The 20,988-nt window shown below is 36.6% G+C and overlaps 1 protein-coding gene across 2 annotated transcripts in view; it reads left to right on the top strand.

The window, feature by feature from the left end:
• Window positions 1-20,988, top strand: part of PDSS2 (prenyl (decaprenyl) diphosphate synthase, subunit 2) — a 229,656-nt gene that overhangs the window by 88,948 nt on the left and 119,720 nt on the right. For both annotated transcript variants that reach the window (XM_012722626.1, XM_004673745.2), the window contains exon 2: window positions 15,536-15,670. In XM_012722626.1, the coding sequence (XP_012578080.1) occupies window positions 15,648-15,670 (23 nt within the window). In that variant the 5' untranslated portion in view covers window positions 15,536-15,647. The remainder of the gene's footprint in view (window positions 1-15,535; window positions 15,671-20,988) is intronic.

Genomic DNA, 20,988 nt, shown 5'->3' with positions numbered 1-20,988 from the left:
TAACTGGCAAAACTTGAGTGGGTTTGAGAACTAGATGGTTAAGGAAGTGGTCAAGGAAAATTTATTTTTGTTCTGAACTGGCAACTTTTCTTCAAGTTTGAGGTTGTTTAAAAAGTGAGATGATGGAAGATGAAGAAAGATGTAGGTTCCGCAGGACCAAAGCCTGGCTTAGAATCCTAACCCATTATCATTATCCCATGTGAAAATACAGTAAAAAATGGTATCTTACAACCTTATGTGATGTTGAAATGAGTAAATACATGTAAAATTTTTAGAGTAATGCCTCTAATAGATGTGAGCTATCATTTTGGTTATTACTTTTTTTGAAGATTTATTTATGCATACAGAATTGGGGTATAAGCCAGAGGCTCAGGGGTGGTGAGAGGATTCACCAGAGACAGAGTGGGGAGCAGAACAGGCAGATCCACGAAGTACACTGCTTTCAGGAATAGTGGGCGGGCCAAGAGAGGTCTGCCGTGCCATGTGGATCACCTCTGGGGCAGGGAATTGAACTCATGCTGAAGTGAGCTTCTTAGTGCTGTGCTTTAACACACCGCCACCAGAGAGGGTCCTTTTTTGGTTATTACTTTTATGCGTCTAATATAAAACGACCAAGATCTGGTCCACAGGGTATCAATTAGTAGTGTTTACAATCTTGGACTATTTTTTCTTTGTTGTGAGAATATGACATTTGTGCTGATGAAAGTTTTTCAGTTTAAGAAATAAGAAATAAACATTGTGCTCAGGTCAGCACCTTAAAAAGTATGTAAATATTAATTTTTTTTATGTGAGTAGTAGAAAGTTTTAAAGCTAGCAGTCATTGTTTTGTTTTTGTTTAGTATTTCAATGATTGCTTAAAGATTCTTCAGTCTTGTGCCAAGAAATAAAGTCTAGTTTACATTTAGTTTCTGAGTTCCATCTGCCCTTTCACATCGGAGTCATATCCTTGCCTCAATATTATGCATCCCTAGGAACCAGAGAACTTCAGTGAGTAACCAGTAATAAAGGTAGCTGCTTTGGAGAAAAACAGTTCCTTCCCATCTTGAATTCTTACTTTCTCACTTACTTTTGACCTTAGACAAGAAAGTCTGAACTTTCTTACCTATATAATGGAGATAACTGTAGTACCTACTTCATAGAGTTGTTGTTTCTCTACTTCATAGAGCAGGTGAGATGTATAGTCCAGAGTACTGGCTGTAAAAATAGTACCTTACTCCCTACCATCCCATTCCAATTGCCTATCTTCTAGCCACAAAATCATCAGTTAAAAGGAATTTTTTAAAAGAAGGTTCGATAGATGTCCATACATCCCATTACCTTATTTGGGACAAGGGAAGACTCTATAACATATCTCATTTATCTCATTTCCAGTGAAATACAAGCTTTCATTTTTCAGCTCATGCCCTCTAGCTTTTCAGGAAAGAAAACTTGGGGAGTGGGGGGGAAGAAATGACATCCCAATAAGGTAAAGTCTACTGATGACCACAGTCTTGTCAACATTTCTCAGTATTTTATATCTTTTGTGCTGGACTTTGCTCCTTTTTACTTTTTAAAAATGATCTGTTTTTGTATGAATTACAAAACCACAGCAGCAGGGTGTTTCTGTAGTATAGCACTTATCACGTTCTCCTAACAAAAAACACAGCTATTAAATTGGGAATAAAATGTCTCCAAATACTAACTTTGTCTTTTTGATGTATTCCTAAAAATAAATACACAAAATGGATATAATTTATGTATTTTAACTAAGTAGCCCATCAATCAACGATGTCATGGAGATACTCCGTTTCTGCCCAATTTCAAAGAAGGGATCCCAGGCATTCAGAAAAGAATGATGTAAATATGGCTTCTCCTTCTTTCAAAGCTAAGTAGTTTTTGGATTCTTGTAGAGAACCAACTGTCGCAGACCACCGGGAGGCCACAGGATCATTTGCCACAAGCTAGGCCTTTGCAGATCTTCATTTCAGTGTCAGACACCTTGACTGTGGTGTGGATGCTGGCTACTCCTGCAGTCTGAAGTTTTATTATTTATTGGTTGTGGTTTTTAGCCTGGACAGCACTTTTACTGCAGCACAAACTTTTCTCTGCCTTTTGAGTGAATCGGGGCTATTCAAGGCTTCCCATGTCCCTGTGTTTAATGGACCACAAATCCTCTGGCTCTGTGCAAACTGGGAGTAATGTTGAACTTGCCTTTAAGGAGCAAGCTGCACTCAACTGCTTGTCCAGCTCTCAGCACACCAGACCTATAATCAAGAGTAGTTTAAGGTGGTGCTTAGGAGAAACGAACTTAAATTTTTTTTCACACCTTTTATCTCCAAGGTATTTTTAAGTCCTGATTCTGAGCTGCCTTTCTTTTTCACTCTGAATTCTAAGGTTGGGTGAATGTGGACTTTGGGGGGAGACATCTAAGCTGAGTCCTGTTCTCTCACTTAATGGCTGTATAATTTTGGTGAAGTTACCTTATGAATTCATTCAGCTAGTATTTATTGAATGCCTGTGTGAGCCACTATTTTAAAGGACCAGAGGTAGAACTATATTGAAATATATGTGCTGTAGCGTAATTCATTCTAGTCAAAGAAGATTATTAACAAAAATAAATGGGTATCAATATGTGACATATTAGTGATAATCATTGATGTCGGGAGCCTCAATTTCCTCATCAGTAAATGAGGAAAACAGTATGCTTATCCAGTTACATGATCTGGCACCATGAAATTAATATACCAGGGAAGATGAGACAGTGCTCCTAGGTATCTTGATGACATTCTAGTAAATGAGAGATTTCTTCCCAGACCCTTTTGTTTTCTGAGGCTTAACTTGACTAGAATAACCAATGGATAATTTATTCTAAATATTTCCTAATCGGAAGATATCCTTCTTTTAAATAATACATGTAAATGTAACTTAAACAGTCAAGTCATGTTTTCCTGTTGACACAGTGTTGTCACTATCATAGTATCTTTACTTTTACTTAGTTGGTGACTGTTTTAAATTTGTATAAGGATTTGGTGTGGTAATATCTGATTATGAGAGCTAGTAAGTTTGAAATTAGATAGCCTATCATGTGGTGGAGGTTCTTTCTGTAGAAGATGGATGCATGCAGTCTATGTCCCACTACATCTCCCATCCAGTTCTCCCATGTCTTGGTCTCCTGTACTTTGGTTTCAGTGTTGATTTTGGAAAAATGAGATATTTGCCTTCTGAACCATCATGTTGAAATAATATAACCAGATTTTGATTACTTTTTCATTCATTTTTAAAAAAACTCTTTTTACTTGCTAAAGTCCATTATTTTATCCCACTTTGTTATCCCTCCTCCACCACCACCACCACCACCAAGAGTTTGCTCTTGAAGTAATAGCTATTTCTCTGTAGAAAGTATTTCATCTTTTTTTTTTCCCAAATTGCTTATTTTTGCTGATTTCCCTCATCTGCTATTGTATCTTGTACCTTTGGCTTTAACCCCTTAATATTAAGCAATGCCTATTGATAAATCTACCTTTTTGTCTTACCAACTTGTTCTAGATAAATATTCTACATTTTGCACAATTGAACCACCTTTATTAATTAACAGAACTACTGTGCCAGTGATAAATATATATTACTTATATCAACACATATTTTCTTGTTTAAAGCATATAGTTGTGTTTTTTAAAAAGATTTATCTATTTACATAGAGAACAGGGGTACAGGCCAGGGCAGGTGCAATGAGAGGATTCACCAGAGATGGAGTGGTGAGCAGAACAGGCAGAGGGACAAAGTACACTGCTGAGGGGAGCAACAGGTGGCAGGAGACATCTGCCATGCCATGTAGATCACCTCCCAGGCAGGGATCCAACTCATGTTGAAGTGGCTTTAACTTCTTAGTGCTGTGCTTTAACCCACTGCGCCACCAGGGAGGGCCTAAAGCATTAAACAAAGACCATAAAAAATTATAGATTAATCTGAGATCAGTTCTCTTGCTTTTGAGTGGCAGTCTTTTGATATCAGAACTGCAAGTTGAGAAAAGCACTCATTCTCATTTGGTTGATTTATTCTCTGCACAGACGGATGTGTAGTAAGATGTATAGTTAACAGCGTATTAGCTCTTAGCCGGTGTTGCTGCTTGAGTAACGGTATGAGTCTCATGACTGAGTAATAGAATGATGCCTGTATTCAATTTTTCTCTCCTTTGCTTCAAACTAAATTGATTTTTTTAATGTGGACAACAGTGGTCTGTGTGTGCAAATTATTGTATGAGATCATTCTAAGATTTTGCAATGTGACCAAAATATTTTAATTGGCCCTATTTTACTCCATTTGTTCTTTTAAATCTTTTTTTTTTTTTAAAGATTTATTTATTTTGTACATACAGAACTGGGGTACAGGCTAGAGGCTCAGGGGCGGCGAGAGGCTTCCCCATAGACAGAGTGAGGAGCAGAATAGGCAAATCTAGGAAGTACACTGCTGAGGGGAGCAGCGGGCGGGTCAGGAGAGGTCTGCCGTGCCATGTGGTCACCTCCCGGGCAGGCGGGAATCGAACTCATGCAGAAGTGGCTTTAGCTTCTTAGTGCTGTGCTTTAACCCGCTGTGCCACCAGGGAGGGCCTCTTTTAAATCTTTATTGTCATTTGAGTGGAAAATCTTTGAGGGGTGTGTGTATATGTATTTTTTAATGGTATATTAACTCCAAGGTGGCCAGCTTGTATTTTGCTGCAAAATTAATTGATGGTGATTTTATTTTCAACTGTTTTATTTCAGTCATATTTCATAAAGCTACTGGTGTTCAATAACCATTTCTGGAAAAAAAAAGAAAAAGAAAAAACTGGCTTGATGTCCCATTCTTCCCCCCCTCCCCTTAAAAACCCCACAGGAATTGATGGGCCTGGGGGTAGGGTGGGAATGTGCATGTGGACCTGGGGCTATGTCAATAGCCAATTCAGCTTCCTGGTTCCAAAGGCTGGTTGGTCACTGCAGGCCCTAAAGTTGTTGCAAGTAGAGGGCAGGTTAGTGTCAGGATAGGTATGGTAGAAATAATGCATTTTGGGTCATTTTGTCATTGGAAATTAACCTCCAGTTCTTCTGCTAATTTCACACAAAAATCTGTGATATGCAAACTATTTTTGGACTCCTTCAAATTATGGTGCTTTAAAACAATTTTCATGAGTGTTAATTTTTTCTTTTACAAAAGAGTAATATAACTGTCATTGAATTGTTAATTATATATACTTTTAACATTTCTTCTTTGATACCATTTAAACTTTGGCCTTATGTCTAAAGCTTAGAGAAATTAAAGGTAAAAATATGATAACCCAGACGCACTCAACGTAAGTACTCTGGATTCATTAAATATAAATTAATTTTTTTAATGAAAAATATAACTATAATGTCATAAGTCATCTGCCTTCTGAAAATTCTGTTTTTAAAATGCAGTATTTTTTCTTCAGATATAAAAAGAACTGTGTTCTTATGCATTTGGAAAATAAATCTTCATTAGTTTTAATATCCATTAATTAATATTTGGTAGTCTTTGTAGGTATTTTCCTCCCCTCTTGTTTTTCTTTCATTTAAAAAATGTTTCAGGGGCCTCCCTGGTGATGCAGCGGGTTAGAGCACAGCACTAAGAAGCTAAAGCCACTTCAGCATGAGTTTTATCCCGCTGAGGAGGTGACCCACATGGTGCGGCAGACCTCTCCTGATCTGCCCGCTGTTCCCTCAGCAGTGTGCTTTGTCAGTCGGGCTGTTCTGCTCCCCACTTTGAAGCACCCACCTCCCCTGTACCTCTGGCCTGTACCCCAGTTCTGTATGATTAAATAAATAAATCTTTAAAAAAAAATGTTTCAGACACACAAAATACTATAAGAACATTTTGCGGTTTGAGCGCCTATATAGTGACACCAGATTTTAAATGTTAATGTTTTGTCATTTATTTTCAATTTTTGTTCTTCATTTTGTTTATATTCACTTATATAATACCGAAATATGAATATATGAAATATCATTGTGATCATGTTATATATGAAAGTTTTATATCTTTTTATTTATCATTTTAAGTATTTTTCTCATGTTAAAAATTTTTAATGCATAGTTGCAAAACAAAATTTATCTTAGTATATGAACAGATTTCCTGTTTTTAAAGAGTAATGATTCTATTCCTATTTAATGAACTTTACATTATCCTTTCAGTTCCTTTAACTTAATATATCACATATTTATATGACTTAAAACACTTTTTAAAATGACTGCAAGTTGCAATTCAGTGAGTGACAAAATCAATTCAGCAGGTAGCAGTCAGCTTTAATTAAAAGGGGTAGAAAGGATCAGAGTATGGCCATGGTGCTTGGCATAACTGTACATGTGGTAGTCAATCCTTTTGCTTCAATTATTTGTAAACTTGAAAATAATTTCATCTAGGGGTCACAGCTACAAATACTTAGTAGTCAACACACATCATGTATGTTAGATTTTGACATTCATCTTTTATGCTTATATTTTCTGGATAGATTTATTGGGATTGGATATATGAAAAATAATAAAATATTAAAACAGACTATATCCCTGTAAGTTTTAACTTTGGAGGGAGTTTTTCCATCATTGTCGGGGGGAAGAGGGCAGAGGCTGGTACTACTAACTTTTCCGATTCAGGTTTACTTGAGCTGCTTTGAGTCATGGTCCCTTGTAGATGGTAAATTGTTTCCTTACTACTTGATATAAATCTAACAAAAATTGTTACTTGGATCAAAGTTTTTATATATAGTTATCTTTTCTTTCTTTTAAAGATTTATTTATTTATTCATACAGAACTGGAGTGTAGACCAGAGGTACAGGGGTGGTAAGAGACTTCACCAGAGACAGAGTGGGTAATAGAACAGGCAGATCAACAAAGTACACTGCTGAGGGGAGCAGCGGGCAAGTGAGGAGAGGCCATTTATGCCATGTGGGTCACCTCCAAGATGGGGGATTGAACTCACACTGAAGCGACTGCGGCTAGCTTGCAGTGCTGTGCCTTAACCCACTGCGCCACCAGGGATGACTCTATAGTTATCTTTTCAACATAACATAGCATTTAAATAAAGATCAATGTGTTTTAGAGTATATTGGTGCTTTTCTCCTATGTGACTGTTACTTTTTTTTTTTTAAAGATTTTATTTTATTTGTACATACAGAACTGGGGTACAGGCCAGAGGCTCAGGAGCGGGGAGAGGCTTCACCAGAGACAGAGTGGGGAGCAGAACAGGTAGATCAACGAAGTACACTGCTGAGAGGAGCAGCGGGCGGGCCAGGAGAGGTCTGCCGCGCCATGTGGTCACCTCCCGGGCAGGCGGGGATTGAACTCATGCGGAAGTGGCCTTAGCTTCTCAGTGCTGTGCTTTAACCCGCTGCGCCACCAGGGAGGGCCGTGACTGTCACTTTTAAAGTATTCTGTATGATTTAGAAAAAGAACTCCAGACTCAAGAACTGAAAGGTTGAATATAACAAGTGGATAACAAAAGATTTCGAAAAAGTAATAGGTTTATTTGTGTGAGACACAGAAGATGGAGAGTCTGCTTGCTGCTCTACTTATTAAAGCTATTTATTCTCTCATCTTGCATTTTTTTGAGACCTATTCTGTGTCAGTTACTTTGCTGATTGTAAGGGCATCAAAGATGACAAGTCTGAGTGCCTGGAGGATCTCACAACCTTGTGAGAGAGTACATGTGAACAAATAATTGAGTAGCAAAGGCATAAGGCATAAATGAACCTGAGCTTTGGAATCCAATATGTCTAAATCTTGGCACTTACATTACTGTTTGGTATAACTAGTAATTACGTAGCTTTTCAAAGCTTTCTCACTAATTTTTCTCATCTGTAAAGAGATATTGTCAGTTACTTTTTATTTTTTTTTCCTTTGTGAAAATTAGAATGTGCATGGAAAACAGTTCATGTCTGGCATTATAATAATATTATAGATATCTTTGTCATTGTTTATTATTCTTATTATTCACCCATAAGAATGGCCCTTATCAAAATGTCCAAAAGTAAGTGCTGGTGAGAGTTTGTAGAAAAAAAGAACTCATACATTCTTCTGGGGAGTAGACTGTCTAGTCCCTTGAAAACAGTATAGAGGTTTCTCAAAGTATTAAAAGTGGATCTGCTACATGATTCAGCAGTTCCAATCCTAGATTTGTTGTCAAAGAATATTTAAACACACTAATTTGAAGGGATATATGTACTCCTATGTTCACTGCAACACTACTTATAATAACTAAGCTATGGAAACTACCTCAGTGCCAACAATGAATGATTGGATAAAGAAAATGTGGTATGTATACACAGTGGAGTGCTACTCAGGTATACGTATTTTAAAAAAAAGATGAAAATTTGGCATTGCCACAACATGAGTGGAATTATGGGAGAGAGTTATGACAAAATAGGTGAGAAGGAGAAAAATAAATCATGGATGATTTAACTCATTTGTGGAGTATAAAGAAATAAGGTAAAAGAAATGACACAACTAAACAAAACAAGCCCTAGAAATATGACTGCACAATTGAGACGACTAGAAGGGACAGCAGTCCCTGCAAAGGCAGGAGAGGTCCAGTATGGTCGACTATGTTGGTGCATTGGTGGTGGGTGTGCCATGATAGAATACATGTGAAGATATAGGAACTGTATTTCTAAATCAAATACATTGTTATAAACAGACATAACCCAATAAACATAAAACAATTTAAAAAGTAAGACTCCTTCAAACTGTGTTCCTTTGTGTTGGTTAATTGTTATTCCTCAGTCTCCACATTCTCTAAGAATTCTCTAAGATTCCTTTTCTATTCTCTTCCCTTGCTACCCTCCAGAAAAACAAACACCATCCATCAATTCCTACTGTTGAGCTATCACCTCTATGATGATGCTTCCCAAGTCTATACCAACAGCATTTCCAGCTGCCTGCTGGGCACCTCCATCTGGAAATTCTTGCATTCAAAATTAACATGTCCAAAACTGAATCCATTAATTCCCCATTAACTCATTTTTTCTTTCTTTCCAGTACCTGCTTATGCTAGTATCATCACCTCTAGCAAACAAATTTGAATCTTAAATTTAGTCTTTTTCTTTTGCTTCCTGATCCTTCCTTATATCTCCCTCATGCAGTCAGCTGGCCAGACTGGCTTGTTCCACCTCCATGGTGCAGCCATCATTCAGCTTTTCTTTTCCATCCCAGCTGCCACTTCCCTAATTTAGGCCCTCATTATCTTCCACCTGGGCTATTGGAAGAAGTTACTTCTAGCTAATCTTCCCTCTCCTTTTCACTGTACTTAACAAACATGTTACTGTCAAAGTAACAATATTAAATCCAGAATAATAGTTTTAGTGCTTAGCTCTAATCTTATTATTACTCTGCTGACAAACCATCCATGCCTTCAGATTGCCTGCAAAGTCCCAACTCCAAACCTCACTCAAGGCCCTTCCTTCACTCTTTTTGTTTAATGAACTTGTTCATCTTCACACACTGAGCCCCACAGTTCCTGAATCTATTCTGTATCCTTCCATCTTCTTATCACTGCATACCCTGTTTATTTCTCCTTACTTCCTTTTTTAACGCCCCATTCCAGTAGCCCCATTCCAACTACCTCTATTTTAGTTATTTTATTACACCTCTTTTTCTTTTAAATTTGTATTTATTTATGCATAGAAGAACTGGGGTGTAGAATTCATCAGAGACAGAATGGGGAGCAGAACAGGAGGATTTACTGAAATATGCTGCTGTGGGTGAAACAGGAGAGGTCTGTTGTGTTGTATGTGGTATTAGCTCCCTGTCCTGGGATTGAACTCAGCCCATAGTGGGGAGAGCTGAGGCTTAACCCCTAGGCCACCAGGGACGCCTCTACACACCCTCCTTTTTTATTCCTTTGCTTACCTCTCATGCTTAGTTCATATGCATTGAAGAAATCAAATTTAGAGGTTATTTGGAGAGGTGCCAGAGCTGCAACTTGAGAATTTGAAATACTTACAGAATTTGGATCAGGAAATTAGTTAATAGTATGATGGTGCAGTGAGAACTAAATTTAGCCATAGAAACCACAATGTGAGAAGAATATAGAGCTGGATTGTATGAAGTTTCTCCTATTCAATACATATTTCCAAGAAATTGAACAGCTACTAAGATATTAGTGTTTACAGTTCATCTAATATTATTATTCATTGTAGATCCAGAGCAGATCTTTAGAGAAGTTGGGAGCTGAGTTTTTCCCACAAAATTTTCATATAGACTTTTCAGAATATTACTTAAAATTAATGGTATTTTCATATTAGTTTTCCAGGACTGCATGGTATCCAGTCTGTTTAAATTGAAATATTATAGTAGATCTAATAAATCTCTAGTTTATCCACCAAACCCTATTTCTAAATTTTTCATTGACTACTGCAAAAACCTAATTATTCTCCTCATACCCACTTTGTTTACTTTCTCCCCTCCACCAAAGTTGTTTTCCATGCTATTGATACAGGGTTTTTTTTTTTTGTTTGTTTGTTTTTTGTTTTAATGTATGTATGTTTGTGTTGCCTATTCCTTCAGATTGCTTTAACCAAAGAGCAATCTTACCATGACCTTTTTTGACTTGTGTGGTCGATTGCTGTCTGCCCCAACCTCATTTCTTCATATGCTACTGATACAGTTCTTTCCCTATCCTCTTGTTTACATCTGTTTTTTTCCTGGAGCATCAACTAAGTCATCACTTCCTCAAGGAATCCTTGATATTCTTGGCTGTTAATATGCCTGTTGGACATGATCACAGCATCATCTTTCTTTTCCATTGTGGCATTTATAACCAATGTAATTTTACATTTTTTGTGTGATTGTTACTAGTCTCTGCCACTAGATTGTAAGCTTGGCTTACAATCCAGCTTACCTGGTTTTGTTCACCATTGCTTCTGTGCCTGGCACAGTGCCCAATGACTGAAAGATGTTGACTCTGTTAGTTGAATGAATGAATGATTTTATTTATTTTAGTTAAAAAAAAAATTTTGTAAAACTTTTTTTTTTTTAAGATTTATTTATGCATACAGAACTGGGGTACAGGCCAGAGGTGCAGGGGTGGCGAGAGGCTTCACCAGAGACAGAGTGGGGAGCAGAACAGGCAGATCGACGAAGTACACTGCTGAGGGGAGCAGCGGGCGGGTCAGGAGAGGTCTGCCACGCCATGTGGTCTCCTCTGGGGCAGGCAGGAATTGAACTCAAGCGGAAGTGGCTTTAGCTTCTCAGTGCTGTGCTTTAACCTGCTGCGCCACCAGGGAGGGCCAAACTTTGTAAAACTTTAATGATAAAGATTATGGGACAGTAAACATGGCTCTCATTTATAACGTGGTGATGACAAAGGATCTTCTAGTTTTTATAGCTCATACATTTTGTAGGTATTAGATGTTAAGTGTAGTAAAGTGAGATCATAAGGAGTCACGAAGTACAAAAACAAACTCAAATCTCAAGTAGTCCCAACTTCTCTTGAATGCGTTACATAAGAGGCTGTGCAGCCTCTTATATGTCTCTGTTTGTTTACAAGGGGCTCGGCATCAACAGAGGCTGCTCTGTTTTTTTCATTTCTTTATGCTGAGCCAAGGTTGGGCTGCTCTACTTGCCATCATTAGTGTCAATTTCTAAAGTAGTACTGGGTCTATCTCTTTTCACATGCGTAGACAGCTATCATGCGCTCCTGGAACTTTACTGCTCCCAGCTCTTCCTTCGCATTCTGGGCTTCTGCCATGTCAGCTCTGGGGACGGCTGTTTCCTCCAGTCCTTTATACATACTGTATCTACTTGAAAGTCTTTTTTCTTTTCACATCCCCTTTTGCCCCTTCTCCAACTTTAGGTCCCCTGGCTACTTCCTCCAAACATTAGGGTTTCAATGAGGTCTATTTTAGTGCTGGCCCCTGTTTATGTGAGTTGTCCTTTCTCTATGCTCTCACAGCTTTTGTTCATCCCTGAATGATATTCTTTTCATACCAGGTTGTGTTATCCCCAAGATAACACCAGTGTTAGGAAAGGAGGTAGGTCTAGTGCTCACCAGTACTCTTCATCACATCATCTACCCTGTCAGCATTGGTGCTTGATTTGCATTAAGCACTCACTATATTTTTGATTAATAGATTTGAGAACATCAACTCTCTAATCTGTAAGCTAGCAGTTTTGTTTTTAGCTATGTGACTGTCTATGATTTTACTGTTTTCTGGTTGTGCTCCAGTTTGTCAGTGTTCCTCAAAGGAAACACTGAGAATAAGTCATAGTGTTTAGGTAAAGTATGACCTGGACTCATGAACATATTACCTGTTTTAAGTGTCACATGCTCAGGAGCAAAAATTTTTAATTTTTTGATAAGCTCACTTTTGAGCTCTGGACATTATCAATTTATCTTAGTAGTTTCTTGTTTTTAGGGTGTTAATGAAGTGAATTTAAGGAAGTGTTTTAAAAACAGTTATCTTATTTACTCAAGCTGTTAATCTGTTCTCTGGTTGTTAATTACTGTCTTAGGTGAAAGTTAATGGCCATTAAGGGGTGCTATTCAGATTGCTCTTGATTTCTGCCAACCAGTTCTAATTTTTTTTTCCAGGCCTTTTCAATAATGTATTCCAAAAGTAGAAGTGTTTCAGTGATATATGATGCTTGGGTAGATAGAGGGTGAGGAGAGTAATTCCTTAAAAAGGAGACAACATAAGAAACTGTGTATGCTGATAAAGTGGAAAAAACTTTGGAAGAGGGTGAAATAGAGAAGAAAGAAAATATGAGTTGAGGGGAAAATATGGCAAAATAATAATAAAGGAAATATATTTAATTTTGGCATAGTAATAATTTATTATATATTAATATTTGAAAACTATTCTTTTTTGTTCAATAAACCACTAAAGATTTCAAAATAATGACCTATCTGCATGCTTTTGCTCCCTACATTAGACTGTTAATGCACTATAGACAATGATTTCCCTCACAGGCTTTATGAGCCAGGGCTGTAGATCACACAGCACTCAGGACATTTTGTATATTTCAAGGTAGACTTTTCATCTCTGGACAGCAGCAATTAGTCTGAAGTCTTTGCAGAGCATCTTTAATGTAGTGTATTTCAGACAGTGGCTCTGCATATCTAGAACTTAGACTTGATGATTTAAAGACCTCTCTGAGACTTAGATAATCGTTTGGAAGGTTCATAACTATGGTCTCAAATGGCTTTGGTTCTTTTTCATTGTCTGGAGATGAAACTGAAAATATAAATAACATTTTACAAACCAATCTTTGCATTTTAACATGATGTTATTCAGACTTAAGTAAGAAAGCTTCACATGAAAGGTTAAGAACAAGTTTCCTGGAAATTTGTTTCTTCTCAATTGAAATGTGGATACTGCTAGGTAGAGGTGTATAATATGGAGCTGTTGCCTAATGATAATGAGGTTAATGATGAGCATATACAACATATTTTAGATAAAGAATTTTAACAGCTCCTTCCATAGTAGGTTTGTTCTTGAGGAAATATATAAATTCCATTCATACTCTCCTCAAAGTTCTGGGATCTAAAACTTTGTGATTATTACTGTAGAGTGCTGTTTTCCATATCAGTATTATGCCTTGAGAACTCCCATTTCAATATACTAGATGCAGCTAAAATGATTTTCCTTTTCACCCCTGCTGTTGGAATGACAGGTCTATCAGTTCTGAATTTCACAGTTGTTGTATTACACATTATATATGTGGAGTCTTTTGTTGCAGCATAATATAAATGTTCACTGGGAAATTTGGTGATTCCACTGTTTTTATAAAACCCTGGGTCATGTGAGAACCCCTTGGTAATAAACACATAACCATCTGAGGTGGGGGGCATCCCTAACATGAAAGCTGAGAGAAGGACAACCTAGCAGAAATACTTTACTCTATCACCCAGGGGCCAAGATCTTCCTTCACATGCCCTCAAATTTTTAAGTCATTTAGATGTGGTTTACTTCTTTAATTCTCTCTAAGCTTTCCCTGTGAAACAGAAATAATTTTTTATGAATCTCTATTAACTCAACCATCACCAAAAAACATAACTTCATCCAAGGTAAACAATTTACATTTCAGTAGCTACCAACTACCTCAAGTAAGCATTTTATAACTATTGGCACCTCTTATTTTCAGGACAGTTAAGACTGTGAAGTAAAGCTTTCTCTTCTCCAGTATACTCCCCATAAAAGTACCACCAGCAATTCACTTGTGCACCATCACCATAGTCCCTTGTGCTCTTCCCTCTCCTGTTTTGATGGAACAAGGCCAGTTTGTTCAATAAATGGTGCTGGGAAAATTGGACCACCACATGCAAAAGAATGAAACTAGACTACTACCTCACAACATGCACAAAAATCAACTCAAAATGGATAAAAAATTTGAACCTAAGACCTGAAACCACAAAATATATAGAAGAATATATAGGTAAAACACTAGATGACATTCATCTCAGTAACATCTTTAAAGACTAATCCCGCAAATCAAAGTAAATATAAATAGCTGGTATTATATCAGACTAAAAAGCTTCTGTACAGCAAAAGAAACATTAACCATAACAAAGAGACACCCTACTGCTTGGGAGAAAATTTTTGCATTCCATAGAACTGGTAAGAGACTGATCACAAAGATCTACAAAGAGCCCACACAATTCAACAAAAACATAGTAAACAGTACAGTCAAAAAATGGGCAGAAGAGCTAAAAAGACATTTCTCCAGGAGGAAATGCAAATGGCCAACAGGTATATGAAAAAATGTTCAACATCCCTTGTAAGCAAGGAAATGAAAATAAAAACCACAATGAGATACCATTTTACACCAGTGAGAGTGGCACATACTAAAAAAAACTAGCAACAACAAATGTTGGCAAGAATGTGGAGAAAAAGGAATTCTCCTACAATGCTGGTAAGAGTGCAGACTGGTCCAACCACTATGGAAAGCTGTGTGGAAGTTCCTTAAACTACTAAAAATGGAGCTTCATATGGTCCAACAATTCCACTCCTAAGGATCTACCCAAAGGACAGAAAAACATTAATTCAAAAGGATGCCTGCACCCCTATATTTATTGCAGCACTATTTGCAATAGGTAAGATACAAAAACATCCCAGATATTCAAAGATAAATGACTGGTGCAAGAAGATGTGGTGTATATGCAAAATGGGATACTATTCAGCAATCAAAAAAATAAACTCATGTCATTCACTACAACATGGTTGGAGATGGAAGGGATTGTTTTCAGTGAAATAAGCCAGAAAGGAAAAAGACAAATATTGGATGGCTTCGTCTATAGGAGTAATGTAGAGGAACCAAGTAAGGGATCAGGAAAATAAATAAATAAACAAAATTAACAGGCAACGATAAATCAGAGACATTCTGCAGAGGAGGGGGAGGGAGAGAAGTAAAAATTGGATTCACTTTTCAAAGCAACTGTGGGTTTCTCTAGTTGTTTCCTAACCTCATTATCTGATCTGGGAAGTATGGGTGTACTTGCAACAATTTTCTAACTTGATCTGACTCATCTGTAAAAGTTTATTAATCCTCTTCTTTCTTTCCTTTCTAACAGGGGACTTGTTCATGACAGCCGGAATAGCCTCCAGTTGAGAGGCTTGGTGGTGCTACTTATATCTAAAGCAGCAGGGCCCAATAGCGTGAATGCTTCGTGTCAGAACTATGACATGGTCAGTGGGATCTATTCATGGTAAGAGGAAATTAGTCTTTGACATTGCTCTTTAAATTGTGTTTTCTTTTACTGAATAGTAGTCAGTAGAATTAACAATTTAATACTACGTTCATTCTCTGATTCAATGATAGACTAAAATAGGTTAGGTTAAAAAATGGATTTTTATTATTTTTATCAAGTCTGATAATCTCAACTGCTCCATGCTTAACTCTGGTGGGTTTCATATACATTTGTGTGGTACGTTCATTTCTGCCTTAAGCATTTAAAATTCTCATCACCATTCCTCCTCCTTATCATAGTATCATTGTGTCTCTTAGTACCACTTAGTCCAGAATTTATTTTTAAGCCTACTCAAATAGTTTTAAAATGATGTATAAATATATCATTGTATGAATAATAATGTAGCCGCACTTTTGGAAATAGTCTACTTCAGTGCTATATCATTTATTTAATTTTGCTTATTTTTATGGAAAAGAGGTTTTTACTGAAGTTATTGAAATAAAATTTTACATCCCACACATTCTGATTAAGAAATAGATTTATGAGAAGGTGTGGTCATTTTTGCTGCATATAATAAAGCTTGTTGTGGAAAAATTCACTGTATTTGCTAATAATGGGATATCACCTAATTTTAATCTTAGTTCTGTGCTTAACACCCATGTTATAGCCCTTGAAGAAGTAGGAGTTTGCAGATGGACTCTGGTACATGAAACTAAAACCACACTAAAAACAGAAGTGACTAGAAAACTCACCTCAGAAAAACCAGCACTTCTATACACATTGAATTATTGATTTTAATTTAAAAATCAGTCTACATCTTTGATTTTTAAAAATTTGTAGCAAATAACCCATAAATATTTTCTATTGCTATCATATTTAGGGGTGACTGTTGCTTGCCAGCCTTAAAGTTCAGTGATTCTTCCTCATTAACAAGTGAACAAAGATTATTACTTTCTAAGTACAAATGACTTCTTTTTTCAGCTAGGATAATTTTGCAGACCTCTTACCATTTATCCAAACCAGTATCTTCAGTTGAAGGGATATCATAAACCAGATTGCCAAGGCAATATGGAATAAAAAAAAATCACATTGAAATTTGGAGGACAAGAACTACAGATGGTATCTCAACTCAAGGCTTTATTTTACTTGAAGATTAGTCTAGTCATCAAATTAGTTAGCTAAAGAGATCATAATGTTCTATATCTTGAAACATTGGAAAGCAATTTGCAAGTCTTATATATCTATATCATGTTCAGTTCCTATTCATTCTGAAACAATTTATGTTTAAACAATTTATGTTTTCGGGGTTGTTGATCATTTTGGTTACTGATCATTTAATGACAGTTATTCCACTGATCCTTACAATAATGGTGTAGGTAGGAGATGTCCTTATACTTACAGTTGGCCCTTGACCAACATAGGGGTTAGGATGCTGACCCGCACACATTCAAAAATGGCAATTCATGTATAACTTTTGCTGTCCCAGATCTCAACTACTAGTAATAGCCTACTGTTGACCAGAAGCTGTACCAATAACAGTTGATGAACACCTTCTTGTATGCCATATGTAGTAAACTGCTGTATTCTGAGATATATATAAGCTAAAAAAAAAACCATCAGGAAAAGAAAATACATTTATAGAACTATATTTATTGATACTGTGAATTTTATCTGTTTACAAGAAGACACAGAAGTTTATGCAGTTCAAACCTATTACTCAAGGGTTAACTGTATTTTACTGTTAAGAAAACTTAACAGTAAAATCTTGGAAGTGGAAAAATCTTGAGACTTTTCCAGGTGACATATCTAACAAAGTTGAGGCTCTTGTTCTCTTCCTTCCATGTCTCATGTGTATTTCTCTTGATTCCATTTTCCCTGTATCAGCTGATTAAAGAATTTATTTTACTTGTATATTAGATTAGACATTAAATTAACTTACCAGGAAGGGTCATAATATTCTAAGTATGTCTTTAAAAATAATATTAAGACTTTTAAAAAAAATCTTCTAGGAAGAAAGTAATAGAGTTAAGAATTTAAATCCTCATTTAATTTTAAAACCTTATTACCATTCTCTATTTCAAAGCTGGATTAAAACATTTTATAATATTTCTGCTGTGTAGATGCTATTACCTTGTATGTACACTGTGGGAGACGAGCTCCAACTTTTGAGGTGTCTGGAGGCAAGACAGGCAGGACCCTAAGGTGGGAAGGCGTCAGCGAGCGGAGATTCCTAAAAAAGGGGGAAAGGGAAAAAAAAGGGGAAAGGGGGGTGGGGAAGACACGGGAGTCGGAGTCGGGTGCAAGTCTTCCCGCTCTGCCTTCACCAGAGGTTTATTTTATACATTAGGAGCAAGCAGTGGGATGACATCAGCACATGAACTGGGGCTGAGAGATTACAATCATCTTTTTTTTCTAAGAACAGTTTAGGGTCGTATTGCCCTTTTGCTGAGATATAACATTCTAAAATCAATCAAGGTTAAAAACAGGTACATAGGTACACAAAGTTTATGACTAATATTACTATAGTGGAGATCAACTAAGATAGAAGTCCCTTAAACCTTATCTACTACTTAATGGGTTTTTGTTTTTCTACCTGAGTCATCCTGGGAGGCAGAAGAGTAAATTCCTTGCCAATCAAATCTCTGAATAGGAGACATAGGTGAATTTCCTTATCTGAAGACTACATAGTAGAATCCTGAAAAACTAGCAAGAAGACTTTTGTGGATTCCTTTAAGGTGTAGCAGGTGGAAAACTTGACTAGTTTAAAAACAGGCAACCTGGATGAATTTCCACATCTAAAGGCCAAACAATAGGAAGTTTGAGTAATTCTTTAGAAGCTGAATAGAAGGCTAGGTAAGATAATAGAATGATAAGATTTGGGTTTTCCTCCATCCTGCAGTGAGAGAGACTTTGCAGAAACAGCCCTTTTGCTTTTATTTATCAGTCAGTAGTCAAGTCACTTGACTTCAGGGGAATTTTTCACTCTGGTGCAGTGCTTGCTTGTCAAGGCAGTCAGGCCTTGTGCGGCTGAGGCAGTCCAATTGTAAGCTGAAAGTTGCTCAGAATATTTTGATATTACGGTTATACAAAAAAGGGAGATCATAACATAAGTTAGTGTGGAAAGTCTGATTTTTCAGAGCAATTCCCCTCCATCCAGACCGTGTCTGACGACAGGGGTTGCAAAGCTTGTGTCAGTACACAGAGCACTGTGATAGGACCTTGTGTTTCAGACTTCTTATCAATTTTGTAACAGCTGTATCGACATGTTATCTTCACAGGCATGATGAACTTGGTAGATGGTCATTGTAATCTGAACAATTGTAAAAGAACTTTGCAAAAGTGTATGTGTATGTTATGAATATACAGATACTTTCTGACATATGATAGTTTCCCTACTTTTTGACTTTACTGTAGTGTGAAAATAATATGCATTCAGTAGAAACAGTTAGCCATAGCTCCCAGTCAGCATTTTCAATTTACAATATTTTAAATTTAGGATGGGTTTATCAGGACAGAACCCCATTCAAGGAATAGCTATAAAATTTTTCTAATAACATAATTGGGTTTATACCCAAGAGTATAGGATCCACAATTATACTTAGGGAATACTTCTGATATGTGGTTCCAGGCTATTTTCTGTAATCAAACTTGATCTAGTAAATCATCGGTGATGCTTGAATGTTTTACACACTTGTTAATGTGAGAACGTAATTTGGTATTATACTCTGAGAAATCATTAATTTGTTTCTCTATCCCTGAAGTCATTTGTTTGGTTCATGCTTCCTTAATTGTTCAAGTGTAGCTTTTGCTTGAGGCTTGTATCTATCATGCTGCAGTGAATTATTTAACATTTGAGGGAAGTACGGATTTGGAAGCTTTTTAATTCACCTCCAAACTACTGGGATTTATATTGTTGGTGGTTTTTTTTTTTTTTTTTCCCTCATTAAACTGACTTAGATGTCAGATAATGGAACCTGAGTAAATTACCTAAGGGACCAAAAGTGAGTTAGGTGACCTCTTTTGTTTGGCCTAAGGATATAATTGATGGATATAACTTGTGGATGTATCTAGTGAACTTATCATTTAATGACAAAGAGAGGCAGAATTTAGGCTAAAATGTGATAATTCTATTTTGAAAAACAGTAAGAGTCACATTTATAAAGATTCACCATAAACATCTACCATAGTCTTTTGGCCAAAAAGACCATAGGCTTTAGGTTTATTCCACCAACCTGACTTAGAAAATTGGCTACAAAGGTAATCATTTAGAAGGGTTTTGCTAAATTTATAAGTATCCTTAGCTACAATGAGAATGTAAGTTGACAACTTGCCTTATTAATGAAAGGGTATTTTAATTCTATGTCAAAAGATCATTATGATATATAATATATGATATTACAAAAGTGTAGACTTTTTTAATGTGACTTAATTATTACATTTAAAGAAACTCAGGTGAATATTTTGGACTAATGGTTCACATTTCTCAGTTGCTGTAACAAGAATTAACTCAGTTATTTCTCATCTAACTAGCAGTTATGAATAGAACACATATGTTCACTCTACTTTCGTTCCCTGAAATTTTCCAACATCTCTTAACTGTGGTAAAAGAGATTGCCAAACACATTTTCTTCCTTCTATGCAGCCAGGCTACATTTCCTAGCCTCCCTAGTAGTTGGCTGGGCCATTTGACTGAGATCTAGCCAGTAGAGTTGAAGCAGAAGTGATATATTTGTTATTTCCTGACCATAAAAATCCCACATTTGTAATACTTGTAAGTAGGTGATCTTGTAAGTGACCTATTCAAGTTGAAAAATGACTGTTCTTGAATCACCCTTGAAGGAGAACCCCCTGCCCATCAGGAACATCATATTGATGTGTGAGACAGAAAATCTATTTTTTATAGGCCACATAACATTTTAGAATTTACTGTTACTAGCAGAATGTGCTAAACATACATTATTATTACTGTTCTAGACCCCTGCCATGCTGCTTTATGTCCTTATTAAATCCCAGGCCTTCAGGGCAGGGAATTAGGTTTGTGCACCCTTTTTATCTCACCAGTGGACGCAGTATTTATTTAAATCTGTGTGGATGACTGAATCTTCAGTATAAGTGTTGTAGACCAAAGTAAATATTTAAATCACACATTTTATAGCATGTGCCTTCCAGTGCAGTTTAGCATGGACTTACAGTGACTTCCTTACCATATCCTTTGCAGCCTCTCATTCAGAGTGTGACTATAACCATACTCTAGAATATTCTCCATGGAGCAGTCTTGATTTTTTAACTCATTTATATAAAGCAATATGTAATGTGACATTTAAAAAAGTAAAGTA

Source organism: Condylura cristata, unplaced genomic scaffold, assembly GCF_000260355.1.
Source record: "Condylura cristata isolate star-nosed mole 26May11 unplaced genomic scaffold, ConCri1.0 scaffold00001, whole genome shotgun sequence".
NCBI lineage: Eukaryota > Metazoa > Chordata > Mammalia > Eulipotyphla > Talpidae > Condylura > Condylura cristata.
Note: the sequence above shows the minus strand (reverse complement) of the source record. Positions and strands in the feature narration are given on the sequence as shown.